General features: G+C 39.3%; 1 protein-coding gene and 1 long non-coding RNA gene across 6 annotated transcripts; one reads left to right on the top strand and one right to left on the bottom strand.

The window, feature by feature from the left end:
* The first annotated feature begins 2 nt into the window (after positions 1-2).
* Positions 3-4,712, top strand: LOC128613749 (uncharacterized). 5 transcript variants are annotated; one of them, XR_008386933.1, is made up of 6 exons: positions 3-437; positions 574-901; positions 1,722-2,007; positions 2,088-2,159; positions 2,283-2,441; positions 2,950-4,712. It is a non-coding gene; the product is annotated as an uncharacterized LOC128613749 (long non-coding RNA). The 5 variants fall into 5 exon arrangements; XR_008386934.1 differs by having other exon boundaries at positions 3-901; positions 2,950-3,078; positions 3,597-4,712; XR_008386932.1 differs by having other exon boundaries at positions 3-901; positions 2,950-3,078; positions 3,234-4,712.
* A 2,302-nt stretch (positions 4,713-7,014) lies between these two features.
* On the bottom strand, positions 7,015-21,830 carry pias4a (protein inhibitor of activated STAT, 4a). The gene is made up of 11 exons (XM_053635258.1): positions 21,641-21,830; positions 20,411-20,795; positions 20,213-20,297; positions 19,712-19,753; positions 17,782-17,872; positions 17,341-17,469; positions 14,178-14,283; positions 13,968-14,041; positions 13,208-13,368; positions 12,972-13,120; positions 7,015-11,511 (listed from the first exon to the last, which is right to left on the bottom strand). The coding sequence occupies exons 1-11, from the start codon at positions 21,665-21,667 to the stop codon at positions 11,240-11,242; spliced, it is 1,521 nt and encodes a 506-aa protein (XP_053491233.1). The 5' UTR covers positions 21,668-21,830; the 3' UTR covers positions 7,015-11,239.
* Between the last annotated feature and the right edge of the window lie 586 nt (positions 21,831-22,416).

Genomic DNA, 22,416 nt, shown 5'->3' with positions numbered 1-22,416 from the left:
CAACCTTTCCATGGAAACGCCGTTCTATAGCATATCCGTTCTGTCTCCCCCTCTCCTCTAATACTACATTTATAATATGAAAATGTGATTTAGTTTATTTTCAGTTAATTATTTAACGAAATGATTAACTTGTGTATTCGTATAATACGACATACTCACAAAATCTCACCTGTAGTAGGTCAGTCATCCTACTAGGAGTCTACTACAACATAAAACAAAGGCAACCTGAGTAAACACACAATACAGTTTTTATTGAAGCAAAATAATAAAAAGGTTATTCAAAACCTATCACCAATGTGAAAAACAATTTGCCCCCTTCAACTTAAAATCTGGTTGTACCACCTTTAGCAGCAATTACTGCAACCAAACACTTTCGATAACTGGAGCTCGGGTCTTTAACAGCGCTGTGGTGGAATAAATGTGTTAATATTTTCAAGGTTATTTTAACCCTTTAAAAATGTCAATTCTACCACATTATACACAAATATCTCAACATGGTATCTCCTTTATTTATACACAAGAAGGTGTTCAGAAATGTATTGCTAGAGCTGCTAACGTGCTGTTTATACCCAGATAGCAAGCACATTTGGGCCGATTCCGGTAGAAATGCGCCATTGTCGGCTCTATGGCGGTATCGGTGAAAAGGTGTGAAAAGGTGACTTCGGGCCGGCAGACGGGTTTTGCTATGTGGGCCAATCTCGGCTGAAAGCTGGTGTACGTGCGGCAGGTCCATACTCGGCGTAGCGGTGTTCGTTAAGTCACAGTCGGCCCATAGCTGGAATTAAGGAGCTCAGCCGCCTGGAAAAAGAGAAAAAAAAAAGTTTTGGCGGTTAAATCAGTTCGGATCCTCGAGGCTGCAGTCGTTCTTCGTTTTCAAGAGGAATCATTTCACGTGAAGAAGGTAAGTAACTTAATTGAACAATTTCAGTCTACAATATTGTTTGATGTTTAAAATGTCAGGAAGAAAATGTTTTTTTTATATAGCTTTATAATGGTATGTGCGGTGGCAACGAGAACGTAACATCAGATGGTGTGCTAGCAGCTAGCTAGACGGATAGCTCATTTAGCTCACGTTAATGATGTGTATAAGAGGCAGGAGGACGTGACAAAGTGCCCAAATTGTGTATTCATTCATGCAGTAGATTCTGGTGGGGTTTTTTTTATGTTTATATTTATTTGAATAGCTACCTCGGGATAGCTAACGCGCTAATTTCGGACAGAAATGATGAAACGGGGTGGGGACCTTGATCTCTCAGTTGTTCTTCGGGATAAAAGCGGTCTGGAGACTCGGAGCGTTTGGCATCGTCGTGACAGATGCTGATTCTCACAGCTCGACACATTTTTATAAAGTTTTTTTATTGCTCTACAACTAAGACAAACTCCTCGTTTATTCCTTTCCTCTTTTACTACTTTTTATTGTACTTTTTGTTCCGATTGACTTTTTTTCCTGAATGTTTGGTTAGAAGTTTCTGGAACATGGAGCTAATGCTAATTTAATATGTTCTGTCAGAAAACCCTCACCGCTTGCAGCATGCTGTGGTCCCCTTATTTGATTATATTGTCCACTTAGCAGTATAACAGACCTGTTGTTCGGCTCAACACTGTATTTCTTATGGCGTTTGTGCAATTCTTAGCCTTAGTCTAGCAACATACAAAATTTTTGTCTCATCGAGTGATCCTGAAGGGATTGAATAATGTTTAAATGCAACTGTATTTTACAGACAGCTATAAAGAGGGCAGGAGGAAAGCCAGAGAGGGCAGGACCTGGTCAGACCTCCAGTCAGACGCGGAACTTCTTTATCATAGCCATGCTGAGGGAGGTGCTGACTAAATTAGAGATGGTTAACAAATTAAAAAATTAACAAACCACTGAGATTACTTCAACTACAGGAGGTCCAGGTGCAGCCTTTGTATATTGAGGAAGGTTTACTGCCCCTGCAAGACCTTCCTCAACGGTGTAGTCTGGAGCAAAGGATGCAACAGAGTCCAGATTACAAGCAAAAACTGGTGAGATTTTTTTCTTTTTTTGTTAACAATTGCTTGCACAACGACACAGCTACTAAAAGCGTTTCTTTTTTTCTCAAAAGGACACACTCGTACTCAAAGCACAACATTCAACACCACTTTGATATGAGGGAACAGTTATGACCTAATCTTTGGTATAGTAACTGCTGGAGTAGTGAGAAGCACTGATACAGTTGATGAGGCAATACATGTGTATTATTGATTTATTTTTATATTGTTTTATATTATGTTATTGTTTTTAAAAAAATCTGTTTCAGGTAAACTGGTTGCGCTTATTGACAGGGCGGATGTGCACGACTGCACCTGGCGCATATTGAAGAGGGTGATTGCCAATTCCCTGGCAAAGAACCGCAATTGGAGGGGAGTCAATGGAAAGACTTCACTGGCAACTCTCCAACTCGGAGAGGTCGTGATTGGTAAGTATATCTGTTTACATACAGAATTAGCTGTCTCTCTCAGATGATATGGAAGGGGTAATCCACGACTAGGTGTGCATTAAACGATTTTAATGCATGATGTGGAGGCAAAGAACCACTCATTCAAATAGTTTAATGCACACCTAGCCATCGATTACCCCACTTATACCATGGGCTTTCCACAATTAATAAAGTTAAAGCGTCATTGATTTTAGAAGCACAAACTTTGATTAGAAGTTTAAAATAAACATTAATTTCCATTAGTTAGGTCGTTAGAGCTGGAATTTTGCCCGATATAAATCAGACACAGAGATACGGTAGTGTGAAAAGATTTAGATTTAGAAATTATAACGGTTATCAAACTGACTGGAGCTACCTATGTAATAAGTAGTTATAATGCACACCTTCCAGCCAATCAGAATCCAGTATTCACACTGGCCATGGTATAAGCGTAATTAATGCTTAAGAGTCATAATGACCTTACAGTATGTATTGCTTTATTCCAAAGCTGCAGTTCAAAGAAACTTCTTCACGGCTAATGCTGCTCAGATGGAGGTTGAGGGGACCATGAAGAGGTGGCTCCAGCTGGCATCAGATCGAGAGTGTGGGCGCAAGAGAAGACTTTTGCAAAAGGAAGGTATTTAGAGTGTTCTGTGCTTCTTTTTTTTGCGCTATTTGTTAATTTGTTAAAATGTTCATATTATAGTCTATTTTTAATTGTTTATAAAAGTCCTTGTTGTTTTTATGTGGTTGAATTTGTGTGTGTGTGTGTGTGTGTGTGTGTGTTGGTAGCTGGGTGGGTATACAGTTGTGGTCAGAAGTTTACATACCCCTTGCAGAATCTGCAAAATCTTAATACTCTTAACAAAATAAGATTGATCATAAAAATTCCATGTTGTTTTTTATTTAGTACTGTCCTGAATAAACTATTTCACATAACAGGTGTTTACATATAGTCCACAAGACAATAGCTGAATTTATAAAAACCACCCCGTTCAAAAGTTTACATACCCTTGATTCTTAATACTGTGCATCGTTTCCGGGATGATCCACGACTGCTTTTATGTTTTGTGATAGTTGTTCATGAGTCTCTTGTTTGTTCTGAGCAGTTAAACTGCCCACTGTTCAGGTCCTGCACATTCTTTGCTTTTCTAGCACCTTCTAGCATATTTGACCCCTTTCCAACAGCAGCTATATGATGTTGAGATCCGTCTGAGGACACTGAGGGACTCGTACATGACTATTACATCAGGTGCAAACATTCACTGATGCTCGAGAATGCAACACAATACATTAAGAGCCAGGGGGTGTAAAATTTTGAACAGGATGATCGGTGTAAATTGTTATTTTCTCTTCTGGGAGACATGTAAGTATCTTATTTAGCTTCTGAAGGGCAGTACTAAATGGAAAAAATAAGATCTTTAAACAAAATAACAATTTACACATATCCTGTTAAAAAATTTACACCCCCCGGCTCTTAATGTATTGTGTTGCATTTATTTGTAATGTAAGTGGTTGAATTTATTTGTGTGCATGTGTTCGTAGCTGTATGTGTGTGAGAGAGAATTGTTTTTGTCTTTAAATATACTGTAAATATATTTAGTTGTTATTTTGTAGTTTTTAAAAGTGTGTTGTTAATACATGTTCATATTATAGTGTATTTGTTAATGTTTAATAAAAGCCCTTAATCTTATTAAATGGTTGAATTTGTGTTTCCCTACTAAAATTAAGTACATTTAGCAGTTTATGGGCAACATCTGGCCCGGGGACCAAGCCGACTCTCAGCCAGATCTGTCTTACAGTGTCTGGGCCAGACCCGGGCCACATAAAACAATATAAGTCACTTTACAATGTCTGGGTCGGAGGAAATTGTATGTGTTCATTTTCAGTGTGTGGGCCAGTTTTGGGCCAGGGACACAGGCGCACTGGGCCAGAACTAAAGCAAGTATGTGGCCCACAAGTGGGCCAGACAAATTTTGCTATCTGGGAGACTATCATACACATCTTTGTACTGGTCTATCTGAGGCAAACACAATTCACCAATTTCAACAGCATACTAGAAATATCAACAACAACAACAAAATAGCCTTGTACAGTAAATGTACAGTTTTAAAGGTTTGATAGTTGTGGGAGGTTTACTGGTAGGATACAAATGAGACACCATAAAAAAAGCATGTATTTTTAACCTCATAAAATCTATAAAGGTAACTGAAGTATTTGTCGTAATACATAATTTCTTATAAAAATGCTGACATTTGTCTGTGGTTTCCAAAATCCGTGATGCAGTTTTTGTTATTAAATTATTTTTTTAAAAATAAATTTATTTTGATAGTTCTCTGTAACTTTCCAGAAATTGAGCTTTATTTAATCTTATTCATTAATTTAATCTTTATTTATTGTGCAGGTCAAGCTTTCAATTTACACTACAAACAACTCATCTAATAAACTGAATTAATTCTATAAGTACAGCACACCATTGTCTCACATTTAAACACATGTAGAGTGAAAACAAAGCCATGAGAGAGAACGGTGTCATACAGAACAGCCAAAGACTTATGATGTTAGATTTTGTTGAGGGCATGAATACAATGTCTATAGGGTATTTGAGATGTGAAAAACGACCAAAATACACAAATAAACAATGCTAAGTGTCTTCCTGTGAGTGACATGACCAAGTGAACATGCCATTAAAAGACATAATGCATTTGAGAACCAGCCATTTTCTTGCATCTTCTAGAATGCTTTCTGTAATAATTAAATAGCAGTGATAAAAAAAAGAAAGAGATGAGTGTGTCCTTCATATACCAGGTTTACTTACTCATATTAAGCAAGATAAACACAAGGAGTGGAGAGCTAGTAACACATAAGGTGCTTTTGTTTGCTATGGAGGAAACGGCTATCAAACAGCACCAGCAGGATCTCACAAATTTACTTATGTTTTCAGATACTGAATTCAGACACGTCAAAACTGGAAACAACCAGAACCCTATATGACCCACTTCCCCTAACAAACTGGTGTTACATGGTCTCCAGCATACTGGAACATGTTTTTTTTTTTTGGACCCAGTAACACTCTTTTCAGCTCTGTTTCTTAAAGCAAACTGATGCAGTGACATTTTTCCCACAAAAAGATGTAATGCTGAAAATCCCATTATGAAGATGTTTTGGTTTACAGTACTTTCATGTATAAATTTGTACTTACAGTGCTGTAATTGGCACAATGGTGCAGTGGATAACGTTGCTGCCTCACAACTCTATGGTCCCCAGTTCATCCCTTATCTTGTTACTTTCTGTGTTGAATGTTCTCCCATGTCTGAATGGGTTTCCTCCCACCTCCAGAAAAACTACCAGTAGGTGGATTGGCTACTCTATATTGCCTCTAGCTTTAAATGTGTGTCTGCATTATGACTTACCACTGACTGGCATCCCTTTAAACATGCCATTTTCTAGAGACATACAGTGCATATAAAAGTCTACATATCTCTGTTAAAATGGCAGGTTTTTGTGATGTTAAAAAAAAAAAAAAAAAACTAAACCAAGATAAGTCATGTCAGAACTTTTTCCATCCTCAATGTGAAATTACAACGTATAAAAATTAAGTGAAAACAATCAGAAACATTTTAGTGAAAAATAGTTTAATAAAAAAACCAACTTATAATAACCTGGTTGCATAAGAGTGCACACCCTTTTATAACTCAGGATGTGGCTGTGTTCATAATGAACCAATCACATTCAGTCTCATGTTCAAAAATAATTATCATATAGTTGTCTTCAATGGAATTATTCTGATTTACCCCAAATAAGGATTAGCTGTTTCTGTTGGATTTACTTCACACCGTCTTGGTTTCTTCTGACTGCTGAAGCCATGGTCTGCAAAGAGCTGACAAAGCCTGTACAGGGTCTCACTGTCAAAAAGTATCGATCAGGAGAAAGGTACAAACAATTTCCAAAACATTAGATGTACCATGGAACACCGTGAAGGCCATCATCAACAAGTAGAGAAAATGGAGCACCACAGTGACATTACCACGAACAGGATGTCCCTCCAAAATTTATAAACGGACAAGATAAAAACTTACCAGGGAGACTGCCTAGAGACCTATGTCAATATTAAAGGAGCTGCAGGAATATCTGACAAGTACTGATTACTCTCTGCAAGTGAAACAATCTCTCATATTCTTCCCATGTCTGGGCAATGAGGTAGGGGGGCTAGAGGGAAGCCCTTTCTTACAAAAAAACATCCAAGCTCAGTGATGTATTGGCAAAATGTATTATGGTCTGATGAGACCAATTCCAAAAGCTATGTTTGGTGCAACAAAAAAAAAGCACATCAAGAGAAAGAACACCATACCCACATTGAAGCATGGTGGTGGCAGCATCATGCTTTATGACTGCTTTTCTTCAGCCAGAACTGGGGCTTTCATCAAGGTGGAGGGAATCACAAATAGCTACAAATAATAGTCGATTTTAGTGCAAAAAGTTTCAGGTGTCTGCTAGTAAGTTGAAGATCAAAAGGAATTTCCTCTTTTAGTACAACAGTGACCCAAAGCATACATACAAATTAACAAAGGAATGGCTTAACCAAAAGATGATCAATGTTTTTGAAAGACTTAGCCAGAGCCCAGACCTGAATCCGACTAAAAGTCTGTGGGGTGACCTGAAGCAGGCTGTGCACAGGAGAGCACAGGAGACAGATCTAGAATGTTTTTGCAAGAAAGAGTGGGAAAAGAGTCAAGTCAAGATGTGCCACGCTGATGGACTCTTAGCCAAAAAGACTGAGTGGTATAATAAAATCAAAAGGTGCTTCAACAGTGTATTAGTTTAGGGGTGTGCACACTCATGCAACCAGGTTATTATAGGTTCTATTATTTTTTCCTTCCCCCCCTAAAATGTTTGTTCTCCACTTAACTTTTATACATTGTAATTTCACATTGTGAATGGAAAAACTTCTGACGTGATTTATCTCGGTTTTATTTACTTAAATCACAAAAACCTGCCATTTTAACAGGGGTCTGTAGACTTTTTATATCCACTGAAAATGTTGTGAAAGTTCCATTATATAGAAACTGTATCTTCCATCACTCACTTATATAAAGACTGTACTTTGTCTTTGTAGCTATCTAGCTTTCGGAGTTAGATAATGCCATTAGATAGTTAGTAACATTTGTTTGGGCTTAGCTAATTTTTCAGTGTTTTTTAAAACTGGATTGCAAAGCTACACAACAGCTTCCTGTCTGGAAGCATCTGGAAGAAGTTTCAAGCTGCACAGGTGAGGGAGAATTTTAAAAAAAAAAAAGAAAAAGAAAAAAAGGTACACATTGATGATTGTACCGATTGAGCAAAATGTTCAGGAACAAGTTGTACTAGAACATATATCACAGTTACCTTCAAACAGAGGTGCAATATACACCAATCATAAAGGACACAACAATGATACAAGTGCTGCAAGATGGGTAAGTAGGTCTCGGTACTAACAAGTGAACAGACTTTAAATAATGGATGGTTTCTAGTAAGTTGTTTTTGTGTACTAGGTATGACATCTAGTGGAAAGATGCAGTAATTGTCTTGTTTAACTTTAGATCCCACCCTCAGTAGGGCCTATTTGTTCATTGATAAGCTTTTGTTTAACTGAGCTAATTATGGTATAAAACATTCATCTTAAGTAACCACTTTATCCTAGTTAGGGTGGTGCCTATGCTCTGAACACTGCGCATATTCCCATCCTGGGCATCACATTGCCTCACTCCACTCCACTCCCAAATTTAAAGTTACCACTCCACCCACTGGCATGTTTTTGGGGCGGTGGTAAGAAAAGTGAAGAACCCAGAGAAAATCCAACAGACAGGAAGCTGAGCTCAGGATCGAACCCAGGACCATTCCTACAAATGGTTATTTAAAAAAGGACACTGGAAAGCCAAACACTACATTTTTTAAAATCAGTTTAATTCATTGCACACATAGATGACAGTATGATGTCCTTTAACTTTTTACATGTTTTTCCATTTAAACAGGGACCACCAAATACTTGACTCCACAGCCAAATCCATTGCAGAGGGCATTTAATTATCGCTTGCTGATTTAATTATCGCTTCTGAAAGTGGCAGAAACAAACCACTAAAATTTGATCCAAGACCACCCACTGGAGCAAATTGGAGGCAATTCGAAATTTGATAAAATATTATTTATTTTTTATTGGCTTTTAATAAACATGTAAAAAGACACACAAAAACAATTACATTGCAAGCCACTGCCCATGCTATCTCAAGCACTGTAATAAGAAGGGATGTCACCAATCAAGATTCACCTCCAATCCCACTTCAGGTCAAACCACAGATTTAAAAAAAAAAAACAACAAAAAAAAAAAATCATCATCACAGAGACTCGACACTCGAGAAGCTGAAAGTCATTCTACTTCATATAAATGAACCTTTATCTATCCAATTCTCTTCTAACAAATTTAATAAGCATAGAATGGAAATCTATTCATGAAGGTCCTAATTTATAAAAAAAAAAAAAAAAAAAAAAAAAAAAAAAAGGCAAAATGTGGTCCAGTTGGAGGACAAAAAACAGGGACTAAAAGAGAAAAGAACATGCCAACATGAGCACTTTTGCTTCTCAACAAAAAACCTGAAGCTATTATATTGTATATTGTGGACAATACATGGAAGACCATATGCAGACTCACAAATCAAAATGAAAATTGACTTTCTTCATCGTTATGGTTTTCAGTTAAGACATTCCCTTGCAGAGATGGAATACAGTACTGACACTGTTTTCAAGTTAGAATTCGAGGGGGAGGGGGGGGGGGGGCAGGCGTGTCACTCAGAGCAGTAGACATTATGCAGTGGTTTCTCTTCCTACTCACGGAAATTGATTTGCAAGCTGTGAGCCCCTTCTTGCTAACATTGTACCTGGTACTCAGGTATTATGGCTCGCTAATCGAATGATTTGAATGAGATGAGATGGACTCTGAACCAAAACCTTGAGTCCCCTTTCAAGTGGTCAGCCTCCATCCCCATGTATATAGTGTCACATGACTAGCCCACAGGCGAGTGGATTACAGACTTCTGCGACTTCTGTGAATGGATACAACAAAATCTAGTATCTAACCCAGTAATCAGAACCAGCCTCTGAACCATATTTCTTTCCCTTCCAAAAACTAGCACTTCCAATAGCACTGCACCCTTCTCAAACGCCTCAATATGTACAAATAATACAGAATGCTATTCAAAGACAAGTGATTAAAACAATAAATACAAATTTTCAAATGCCAAAAAAGAAGAATGTCGCATGTTACACTGATTACCGATTCCATATCACGAGATTAAGCCAACAGATCCATCTCACAACAAAAATAAATGACATCCAACATCAATGTCTGATTCACAGGGCTCACAGTGGAAACAAAGTCTCCTATCAGTTTCAAACCAAAAGGTCCAATTAAGGGGAAGGGGAAAAAAAACATGACTGACTTGAAAGAAAGAAAAAACAATTGCACAATTGGCTTAGATGACTTAGATCCCTATCAGAGTTCATGCGGTCACTGAATTTACTTCTACGAGTGATTTAAATGGCCGTTTGTTTTCTTGGCAATGTCTGGGCTTCTTTTCAACTCCATCTCCTCCCCCTGCCTTCCACAATTTTAAGTTCTCATGAAAGCACCTCCATATACTTCACAGCCTTTGTTATCAAAGCCACAAAAGTGAGACTCAGAGACTTGCAATCATCCGTTTGAGTTCATATGCATAATCATCAGCTCCTACTGTACAATATTTACCTGCTGGAACATCAATTTCAAATGTTCTCACAGTTCCAAGTGTTGACTGATTATGAGAGAGCATTCCTTATTTCAGCTGGGAGATAAAGCGCAGCTCATGTCTGTGAGCAAGTCTGATTGGAAATCCATCGCTTGTGAGAAAAGTCCTGGGCTGTTTTAGTGAGATTTCTAAGGGCACGAAATGATAGCAAACGAGTTTTCTTTCCAGTGTTAGAGAGTATTTATTATTTATTTAATAATAATAAAAAAAAAATAATCAAGTCATGTTGTCTAACCTTTCAAGTTGTGGTCAAGTTTGCCTTTTGACTGAGGTAGGTTGTCAATTTCCATGGAACAAAAGAGAAATAAAGGGGGGACAAATAAATATATGAAAAACAAACCCTTACCTTGCAAATCTGGCCAAACCATGCAGAATTACAGCGAGAGCCGAGAGTTATTTTGGCTTTTGGATAACAGCTGCTCCACAATATATCTAAACCCAATGGAAATTCCTCTGTATTAAGTATAGTTTGTAACATTTTAATCCATACTTAAGTTTTTGAATCTAACTCGCAGTTTTGTCTCTGTATACGCCACTAGCGATTCTGACCTTATATTGCTGACAACAAATCTTTTTAAGCGTCACCTCACAGAACTGATCTATGGTGAAAGCTAAAAATGCCTATGGTGTCTGTGAGGCTCAGTGGTTTGGGCTGGAAATACAAGGTGTGGGGGAGATGGAAGAGAAAGAATCAAGGGTGGTTTAGAACTCCTCCATAGTTATTTAAAGGGAGAAAACAGTATCAAGATGCCGTGGAGAAGACAGAGGATGGCTTTAGTGGGCATCTATGGATTTCCAGTGGTGTCATGAGGATGCCCACCCGCTCCAGAGGTCAACAGTTTGTGCATGTGTTCGTATGTCTGTATGAGTATTTTGGGGAAACGCATTTTAGGAGAGAAAGCGATGGGAGTGAAGGGATTTTTCTAGGGCTCAGACCTGAACCCATATCCCCTCTCCCTCTGTCCGTATCTGCAGCCTGTTTCAGTATGCAGTGACAAGATCTTTGTCATAATCGTATCGGCCCCTCTTGGGCGCTGGGCTGTCCTGGCTGTCGTCTGTGTCCTCGCTGTCCCCAGCCCCCCCTCCAGCCTCTTCTTCATCTGATGAGTCGTCCAGCGTAAGGTCCACCACTGCCCCTCCGCCTGAAGGTCCACTGGCACCACCTGTGCCTGCCGTTGCACCGCCTGATGCCGACCGTCCCGTCTGGCTCGTACTGCTGTGTGCTGGGGAGTGGCCGTTCGTCTCAGGAACGCCTGAATTGAAAAGATAAGTGAAAATGTAAAAATCTAAGTCTTAATTTACGGGCCAGCAGCTACGGGTAATGTTCACATCATCCATCAGAACATGGAGAAAAATTGTTTCTGTGATTTTGACCGTGGCATGAATGCTGGTGCCAGACGCCAGGTATTTCTATAACTGCTGATCTACTGGGATTTGCACACTCAACAGTAGAGTTTACTCAATGATTCAATAAAGAAAAAACATCCAGCGAGCAGCAGTTTAACACCATGTTGATAACAGGGGTAAACAGAGAATGGCTAGATTTAAACACAAAGGGGAGTGATTTCAAATCATGGAACAAGCATCTAGCTGTGGATAATCCTGCTTATATCATGGTCACTTGCCAGCAATGAAAAGTTAAAGCTGTACAAAATGTGACTGAAAAGTTACTTATTTGTAATTTTCACTAGTTATTTTGTATACAGGTCGTTAGATCTAGAATTCTGCCCGCTCTAAATCAACACAGGAAGTACTCATTCATTTGAATGAATTATAATAAATAGTTCTTAGATAGAGAGAGAGAAGTGCATGTGTGAATTACCTGTGTCTGTGCAGTGTCTCTATTAATAATGAAGCTGTGAGTTTAACTACATGTATGCAAATGTAACTTACTATGGGTACAGTTGTTTATATGCAGCTTGTTCATTTAGAACGGTGATTAAAATGACTGGAATAACCTGTGCATTCATCAGTTTGAACTCACACCTTCCGGCCAATTAGTATCAAGTATTCAGATGGTATAGTATAAATGCAGCTAAAAGTCTTATGTCTTTTGTAAAAGAAGCCTGAGAGGCAAAGTACAACTGCATTGATGACAAAGTAACTGACCGCAATAAATAAATTTAACTGCAGCAATAAATTAACTGATTTTTTTCCCCTTTCTTCCCTTACTTCCCCTCCCTGTTAACAATACAGATGCCTCACGAGTTGCCTTTTGCTTCTGTTAGAGGCAATGCTAATTTCTGGTGCAAAAAAAATATGAAATGAGGACATTAGTTAGATGCTATTCTGGGGTGTCATCGAAAGGTAGCAGTAGCTCAGAAGCTAACCTAAACCCCTAAACTGTTCCAGAATGACCCAGCACTCTGAGTCTGGCTTCATCATCATCATCATCATCACTTGAGATACACGAAGAAAACAATGTACTGTGCATGTGTAACGTAGCGGTGGCTCAGTAGCTAACCTAAACCCCTAAACTGTTCCAGAATGACCCAGCACTCTGAGTCTGGCTTCATCATCATCATCATCATCATCATCATCACTTGAGATACACGAAGAAAACAATGTACTGTGCATGTGTAACGTAGCGGTGGCTCAGTGATTAAAGATCTGCTCTTGTGATCAGAATGCTGAGGTTTATTTATTTATTTATTACATGTTCTAATTTATTCAGAGCTGCCAAGTCCTGCTTTAGACACAAAGAAAATCTTACATATATCCACAACTGGATACTCTGGAGTGTGGTTATTTTCCCGCTCCCTGTCCTTTTCTTTGTCGTCTCTGATTGGTCTCCATGAGCCATCAGTCAAATACTCGATCTCCTCCACATCCTCAGTCTCTTTCAGGATTTCAGAGAGCAATCTGAACCAGAAAAAAAAAAAAGGAGCTTTTAATTAAGCAGCTCTTCTTGTACCATAGGAAGAGTCATTAGCAACACCCTCAGCTTACCCATCAATGGAGAGCAGCTCAAAGGGAGCAGGTTTGTCACATACAGGGCAGGTCCATGTGGGCTTCTTCTCGTTCATTTGCAAGAAGAAGACTGCATCGAAACACTGCAAGTGAGCACAGGTGAGCGCCCGGCACGGCACTCCCAGACGCATCTTCACCAGCTGATGGGACACACAGATGGTGAGCATCACATATACTTCTCCAAAGACAACCGCTTAGAATAAACAATCTTTAAACAGTTCACTTTTCTCAAAAGCATTTCATTCATATTATTGAGCTAGACTTCCTAAAGACTGAGAAAGACTTCATAAAGATGAACACTGAAATAAGTATTTTATTACCAAATTATTCCAGCATCCCTTTTTAAATTTGTATCTATTTTTTAACAGTCTTTTGCTGAATGTAATATAGATTACAATAAAGTCATTGTAAAGCTTTCTCTTACATACTCCTACATACACCCTCTAAGCTATGTTTTAAGGAAAGGAGAAGCCAAAGCCTTAAATAAATAAATAAATAAATAAATAAATAAATAAATAAATAAATAATCCACTGCATGGCAAGATCATAGTACTTTGTAATTATATGATTATTACAAATTCAAGAAACACCACAAAGGGCAAATTTGTGTCTGTAATTACTACATTCACTTATAAGAATAAAATATTGAATTAGCTTTGAAACATGATTGCTGCAGTTCAACTCATTATGTTTTGAGACATGAAGAGAAGAACTGAATGAATAAAGGACAAAGACATACTGGGCAGATGAGAGACACTCTCAGTCCTGTAGTGGTGATCTCACTCTCTGGATCGAAACGCAACTTGTCTTGAACTGCAGGCAAACAAAGCACAGGTCAATCCAGGAGGCATTAAATGCATCAGACTCTTAGCCACTAAAACAACCCTTGGTAACCAAAATAATCTGCTGTATTTATAGGTAAATAAAGCTGCCGGTTATGGTGACTTACTGCGTTCACGACATCGCTCAGCGCTCTCTACTGAGCACTGCTTGAGCTTAGTGAAGAGCTCTGCAGATGTGAAGACCTTCACCAGGTATACAGCCACGGAATACCGCTGTAATTAGGAAAACAAGTCACTGTGAATGCAGTAATGTCAGGTGAATATTTTTGGTCTTGCTTCAACAGTATAAAGATAGATGGGGTTGGGGGGGGGGGTTCCTTCAATCCCTCCCGTACAGTTCCAGTGACTTGGAGAATCTATAGCAAAGCGTTTCATAATAGTGTCTCGTGTAATATGTACATAATCACACACCACTAGACTTGTCAGTGCATAGTTATTTAATAATAAGATAATATCATGGGGATGCGAGACGTACTGCCATTGCCAGCCAGATCATAATTGTAGACGGAGTAGTGCACATACATTTTAAATATTTTAAAGGGTAATAGCTACCAGCTTTGTGTGCTATTCTACAACACTACTAAGAAAACGTCACTTTTAATTGTTAACTCAGACTGAGTGCCGCAGTTTTAAAAACAGCCACATTCTACATATAAAGTGTTCAGTTTATGCATATTTTGAAGATAACCTCCAGAAAAAGGCTGGTTGTTGTATTCATTGTTCATGTACCCTTAAATAAACAATGTATCCATATACACACACTATATATAGACACACTAGGCGTCCTGTTATAGTCTGTGTTCCCGGTGTTACACTGTGTTTGGCTGCACACCAATTACATCACTTGCCCACCGTGGCACCGCCCCCACTGTCGTTCTGATTATTTATTTTTTTTAATAGTAATAAAAATCATTTAGTTCAGTTAGAGAAGGGACGCTACAATTGAAGTTTAAACTGAATTTAAATTCAACTGAACGTGTCTGCTCAATTCAGCATGAGCCGAACGCAGAGTCACAGCAGAGATCAGATTTATCGCGTAACGAGAGTGAGGCGAGCTGACTGACAAGACGATGGCGGAAGATTTGGTTTCAAAAGTTCTATGTTTAATATAAGAGTTTGTCATTGTACTGTTTTGTTGTTGTGCTTTTCATGAAGAATAATAATGAACCAACCATTCAAGCAATTGCTGCCCTGAATTGCCACGAATTCAAAAGCGAAAGTGAAATGTGCACAACTGCATGGGCATTCATAAGTGATTTAAAAGCGAGGGGGAAAGAGGGCAACGCCCCCCTGGTGATACCGGTATTACTGGTGTTGTCACGTCAATTAACCGGTGGGAAAATTCTCAGTCACATCCCTAACACACACAGGCACATTTTCAATTTGCATATTCATGCATTTCCATAGGCATGGGCCCTTTCCATCAGTGTAAAGATTCCCAGTTTGATTGTTTCTAGGCCAAACATTAACAGTCAACAGCTAATAAATTTAAACAAATTTCACTTGACCTTTACCCAAAACACCCCTTTCTGTGCTATTCTACCATTTTACTACCACTATATTTATTACTACTTAAAGAGCCATGAAACACTAAGCTACATTTTCTGAGATTTTAACAGAGGTGTTTGTGTCGCACAACATAAAAGACAAGGTTAACATCCGTTAATTTTTAATTGTAATGGAAAACTGGTTCATTTTGAGTTTTTTTCCTGCTATTTTTGTCTTCTGGGTTTAACATCTAAACAGGCAGTGTACTATAGTACTTTGATGACGCATCGGTGTCTCATAATTATTCATGAGACATGAATTCTTATCCTATGAGAAGACATGGTCTCTTGATTATTCATGACGGCACATGGTGCTTTTCCATCCCATCATGGTGGTGCCTTTGCATTTCCATCATGATGGCACATGGTGCTTTTTCCATCCCTTCAAAGGAGGGATGGAAAAGTGTGTAAATTTTAATCATAACAGTTTTACTTGCCTTTTGCACCAATTAACCACTTAAAGCACAATGGCCCACTGGCAGGCCGTCGCATTGTAAAGTGCACAACTATGCTCGGTGTCCGACTATTTTTTGCAAAATAGCTCTACTTAGCAGTTTTCTGTTTAGTTGTTCAATTCAGCTATGCATACATTTCATACAGCTGAAAGTCACTTTTGGATATAAAATTTTGATGCACGGACATTGCATTAGATGATGGATTCTACCCTCACCAGTTCATCTGAACACTGCATTCGGGCAAGTCAGCCAATCTGACAGGAAGTACCAGGCGTCGGCGCCGAGACTGTAAACAAAAACAGGGCAAACGCGGAGGTCTGTGAGCTAAGCTAAAGGCTAACCATCATCGACCTGCACTATCTAGCTAACGTAAAATCTCAAGCGAACAAGATTGACAAACTACGGCTTTGGATAAATTAAGAAATACTTATGGACTGCAATGTCATGATTCTCAAGGAAACTTGGCTCAACGGCTGCGCTCCAAACAGGGCGACAGAACTAGAGGGACGCAACTTTTTCAGAGCAGACAGAACAGCAGTGGACACTGGTAAAGGCAGAGGAGGAGGTGTTGGCATCCATGTAAACAAAGGTTGGTGTACAAACACTGTCATTACTGAGACATGTTACTCTGTTGATGTTGAGTACCTCATTATTAAGTGTAGACCCTTCTATCTACCACGTGAGTTTACATGCACCATAATCACTGCTGTGTACGTACGCCTGGAGGCTAATGCTAAACTAGCCATGAAAAAACTTGAGGCTAGCATTAGCAAGCTACAAGTAGAACATCCAGACGGTGCCTTTATTATTGCTGGTGATTTTAATCATGCCAACCTAAGGACTGCACGTCCCAAATTTATGCATGTACATTTATATGTATTTAATTACACAAAATTACTATTAATCTATTATATGTAATATATGTAACAGAGCATTCAGTTACTTTTAAAAGGAAAAAACAGACGGTAGTCAATATATTTCATTGGACTTTAACAGCTATAAAAATCTTACAATTCTTCATACTTTACCGCTGATTTTTATTGAGAGTCGGCATGAGCCACTGAAATGACAGTTGCTCGCCCCCCTCTTCCTCCCTTGCCCTGCCACACCCACTCCCCTCCCTTCTTCTAATAGCCATTCATGCCCATTTAAGTTGCATTTTTCAAAAGGATTGTGAGGTAGACTTGAGCTGAAAGAGGGGGTTACATGACCCTTCAAGTACATTGCAATTACTCCTAGGATCTTTTTATTAAATCTTTATACTATACCTTTCCAAAGTTGCCCCATGTGATAGTGACTCTGTTGGTGGCTGTCGAGAGATGAAGCCAGGGGGTGATGTTTATAGGGCGACAAGGACGACGAGGTTCCACACCTGGTTTATTGGAAGGATAATAACCCTGGAAATGATTGGTGGAGAAGCAGATGAGAGAAAATTAGCAAATGTGCCAAGTGAAAAATCTACACAGAAATTTACCCTGCATAGAAAGGAAGCTCTAAATACAACTTTCTCCCCCTAATATAACAGGCTTGTTCAGGGAAGACTCACTAGGAGTCTGTAATAAATCTAAAAATCCTAGTTAAAATTCATGCCAAAAAGTCAAAATCTGGGAATTTATCCTCCTACCACAGGCATTATTCACTAGCACAGGAATCCAAACAGAATAGGCAGGCAGGCAAGCAATTCATAGATCTGCCATGAACCTACTTACGGGAACATGACAGTAGGACTGATTCACTTTGACAGCAATATTTGGAGGGTACTGATCCTCCTGAACACCAATGGAGTCAGTGTAACAGATTCTGAAAAAGAGCATCGCAAAGGTTAATCGTTCAAATCTGCTTTACAAAATACATTTCATATTTTCTCTTCACCAGAGCCCATTCTTTGTATGTGAATTACTGAGTAAGCCAGATGAGGAACCAGCAGCAGGAACAGAGAAATTACTAATTTAAATGGGGGGTTAAATAAAATTTAAAAAAAGACAGTTATGCTGTTGGGAGACTTATTTTGCTGGCAGGGTTTGTGTCCAGTTGTCCCCTTAGTCTGGCCACACTTGAAGACTTTAAGCCCGATTTGCACCCTCCCCAACTATGAGGCTGGTCACTACCGACTTTCAGTCCAAAACATGCTCAACTTTGTGGGGTGATTACAATTATTTTACTGCTCTGGATTGAGTCAGAGCCTCTCCGATCCCAAATCGTAAAGATCAAACATGTTTTGGGATTTTGGAGGCTCCCCAATTGGGAGCTACAACTTGAGATCAGGCTGCCGGAGGCGGGATACATGCAATAACCAATGACAGCGAGCAAGCGTCACCAACTGGGTGTTGCGTGTTTTTATAGCGGAAACACAGCACCCACAAACATGCTACGAAAGTGGAGTATGGTCCTGCAACAGAGACAACTAAAGAATTTTTAATGGTATGATGAGCCTAGGACGCTGCGCTCTCAGATTCTTGAGAGCGTGTTAAATAACTTTCTGCTGTGTGAATGAGGCAGGTGATATGTGGCTAATGAACTTAAACAAAATTACATTTACATTTATTCACTTAGCAAACGCTTTTATCCAAAGCGACTTACAAATGAGAAAAATACAAGCAAAGCGATATATCAAGCAGAGAACAATACAAGTAGTGCTACCATACAAGATCCATTAATTGAGTTCCAGAAGAAGCAAAGTACACAGAGTAGAGGTGTAAGTGCAATTTTTTTTTTTTTGAGTTGGTCAGGTGTTCATGGAAGAGGTGGGTCTTTAGCTGTTTTTTGAAGATGGTGAGAGATTCTGTGGTCCAGATTGAGGTTGGAAGTTCATGCCACACTTAATTTAAATTAATACTTAATTTAAATTAAGTGTGCGTGATATTTTCTTCTGAAGTCACGTTTGATTAAACGCAAGCTTCTGTGAGATCTCGTGTCTGTGAAATCGTTACTACAGGTGTGTGGTCTCGTGTCTAGTGTGTGTGCACGTTCTGAGGATAATAATGTTAAAAATCGGTTGAAACTGCCCTTATGTCTGTGGTCTCCCAAGGTTTTAAAATCGATTAAGGTGAAAATAAATAAAAATAGTTTTAATCATCTATGACACCCCCCCCCCGGCATTACAGAGTCACTAAAAATTAATACAAAAGGTCTTCTGACTGATGACGTTTATCCTTTGATGAAATATTTCTATCTTAATGGGAATAGTCTCTTCCAGGTTGACTCCACCCCCATCTACAGGACATGAGTGCTCACTGAATGGTTTGATGATGTAAATAATGTAAATAATATGCTAAGGCTTCACTGTCACCAGATCTCAACCTGATTAAACACCTGTGAGAGATCTGGACTGATGTGTTAGACAGCACTCTCCAGCCCCAGCCAAAAACATAAATAATTTTATTTTTATTTTTAAATAGCTTGTGGTGGCCCAAAACCTTACTAAGACACTTTGTCTGTTTCTGTTACCCATCTCAATTTCTGGATATTTTATTTATATTATATAGCTAATTAACCAGTTTGGAAGCATCATGGTACATAAATATGGCATACATGAACATATCTGGATTTGCGAAACAACGTATGAAGAACAGGACTCGGCTCTGATACATTCAAAAATAGTTGACTAGAACAACCCTTTTAATATTCTGACAGACTTACCTAAGGACCACTTGGACTGATTTCACTCCTGGGCGAAGTTCACTAAGAACACAAGTGTAGATAAAAATTAGGAGTCGTTCCATTTTGCATTCGTTAAGTAAACTGTGAATGTGTAAACAGATTGAATATTCTAAACAAACTACACATGAAAGAAAAGATCTGTTTTTGCAGAACTCTCAGTCCTATTAAAGATATCAACCTCCAGAAAAAACAATCACTTTGCTCAGTTTTGTCGTCAGTGTTTGGTCACATCCCTTTGTATTGCTGATTCGAATGTGAATGTAAAAATTTTTTTTAAAAAATCAATGCCACCAAGAAAGGTGCGATAGTGTGTCATTTGGTGTTAGTCATGGCATTGGTATGAAGTATGTGATGCAGTCATAGAAAACCAAGTATGCAAATACTTTAATCCTAGCGACAACAAAGCCTATGTAGAGCACACACAGAGTTTTCTTTCAGGACCCAGGAAGTCGAGAATCTGCAGCAATCACATCTACTCACCTGGAGTTTCGGATCTCGTCTATTTGGCTCTGTGTTAGTTCAAAAACACACTGACTATCCTGTAGCTTCTCACTATTCTGCGCAACTATAAAGTATGACAAAGAAGATAGAATTAACTGTTAGCTTTTTAACATTTAATCATTAAAAGGCAAACAACGGAAACTAGTTGGACTTTGTGAATAGATAAATATGACATACTTAGCTCTGTAGGTGGCAACAACGTTTCCATGTTCTGGTAAAAGGGCAAGGGCACTAGTTTGACTTCGGCTGCTGGTGGAGCAGCTAGCTTGGGCATGCCATTGAGGTAGTCTGTGCCCTGGGCTATGTTTCGTGGGGACGAGTTGATCGTCGGATAGGACACTGCTGGTATCCCCTCCGGGCGACGGGCAGCCAACCATCCGGGTGCTTTGGGAAATCGCGTTTCGTAGAGCTGCCGGACGTTCTTCAGCAGCTCCGGGCTGTATTCTGTCTGCACCAGTCTCAAAGCTCGCCCCACCAAGTCCTGCTTTAACCCACTTTTACTGCGCCCCATAGAGGCCAGCAACGTCTGCAGGTCAGACACCCGGAAACTCTTCACCATGTTCTATGCACAGTAGAAACAAGAGTGCAGAAAAAAAAAAGAGAGATAACAGACAGAATCAACAGAGTGCATGTTAAAAGAGTGGTTACAAAACATTGTTATTCCTCAAATGTAGTACTAATTATCTGATTACGTGCAAAAAAAAAAAGCCCAGTCCCTAATCTTTACCCATCTTTTCCAAATGAATGCTACAAATACAAACCCAGGAGCTATAACAGGCAGTTTTCTTCTTGCCTGTAAACTAGTAAAGCTCTGCAACATTATTTACTCTCAAAGGACAACGGCAGACGGTCAGAGTCCAAATTCAAATATGTTTTCAAATAGGAATGCACACTTTTAACTTACATAGTTTGCACTAGTAAACCTATCAGGAATATTTACACCAGCTGTATCCTGCACAATAGGAGACCATGAGGACCAGTGCAGGGAGGCACCGGGCTCAGCTCAACACCACTCATTTACTAGCTTTACTTCTACTCTTGACGTCAGGAGGTGCATGAAGTGACAGTGCTAGCTGTAGTTTTTTTATTTTATTTTTATTCTTCGGGATCTGTTTTGAAATTAGAAGTGACCCTGGTTTCCTCAGTGTAGCGCCTACTTTGTGAGCTGGTGTTTTTAACAGTCCCATCATTCATTTCTACTAATGTTAGCCAGTAGCGGCTAACCTGAGCTACGTCCAGGCATCAGTGCCAACCGCAGTTTATAGACTACCAACTATAAGAAATGACTTCAACTGAACCCCCTGCTCTGAATCAGTTCTTATCGTATTCAAATACACGACAACCGGTCTTTCTTGGTCTCGGGGAGCTTTTAACTTTCTGCACTAAAAAATAGCTCCATCTACTTACCATCGCTTCTACCAGTTCGGCCGCCATCTTCACAAAACAGCCCCGCGAGAGCCTGAGAGGAAAGGCGGCAGCGCACCAATGAAACGCGCAGGAGCGATTCAGTAAGAGCGTGGCACGTCCAATCAGCGCTCTCCTCCGTGCCAAAGTGGGCGGTGCCAATGTGAAACAGGCGGGCTGCGAAGATTTAAAACGACAGTACAGTTGAAAAAAACGGACAGATTCCAGTCAGGTCTACCCTTCCTAACAGGCCTCTGGTTCTTGTTAACATATACAGTGATGTCTGAACCCCATGGTCTTATTGGCCCGGTTTTAATAGTCTGGATTTACGACGAAACTCGGTATGTTTTCAATTCAGACTTCGCCATGACAACCGGGTATTACGCGTGAAGTGGAAAAGAGCGCGTGGCCCCGACAAGTCCGTTCCGTTGCCAGGAAATCCATTTCATAAGTTTTACAAAGCCAGGCCTGAAGAGATAAAATGCTTTTGTTTTAGTTTTTATCTCCTGTTGGTATTTTAGATGATGAAATTTATATACCTAATGAGATATTCGTGTATAGAACACGCTCTTGTCGCATTATACGATCAGAAATAACACAATGAACGATGTTCCTGTGAAATACAACGGAAAAAACAACAACAGAATGGGAAAATCAATTTTGTCCATTCCTCACACAACTCCATGTCATGTTTTACTTGTCTGGTGGATGTGGTGGGGGATGGGAGGACAGGGAATTGTACAGAACAACGTTTGTGTGAAAGAATCAGGGCTGTGCAT

The sequence above is a fragment of the Ictalurus furcatus genome, chromosome 10 (assembly GCF_023375685.1).
Source record: "Ictalurus furcatus strain D&B chromosome 10, Billie_1.0, whole genome shotgun sequence".
Classification (NCBI taxonomy): Eukaryota; Metazoa; Chordata; class Actinopteri; order Siluriformes; family Ictaluridae; genus Ictalurus; species Ictalurus furcatus.
The sequence above is the reverse complement of the archived record's forward strand: the minus strand, read 5'-3'. Positions and strand labels throughout refer to the sequence as shown.

Bases quoted from the DNA above. Each gene is read 5' to 3' on its own strand.
- pias4a (XM_053635258.1), bottom strand. From the start codon at position 21,667: ATGGCGGCCGAACTGGTAGAAGCGATG. The intron at 13,369-13,967 runs GTATGTCTTTGT...GTGTCCCATCAG, and splicing joins GAGTGTCTCTCATCTGCCCA to CTGGTGAAGATGCGTCTGGG. The intron at 11,512-12,971 runs GTAAGATTTTCT...TTTTCAATTCAG, and splicing joins GTATCCAGTTGTGGATATAT to GCGTTCCTGAGACGAACGGC.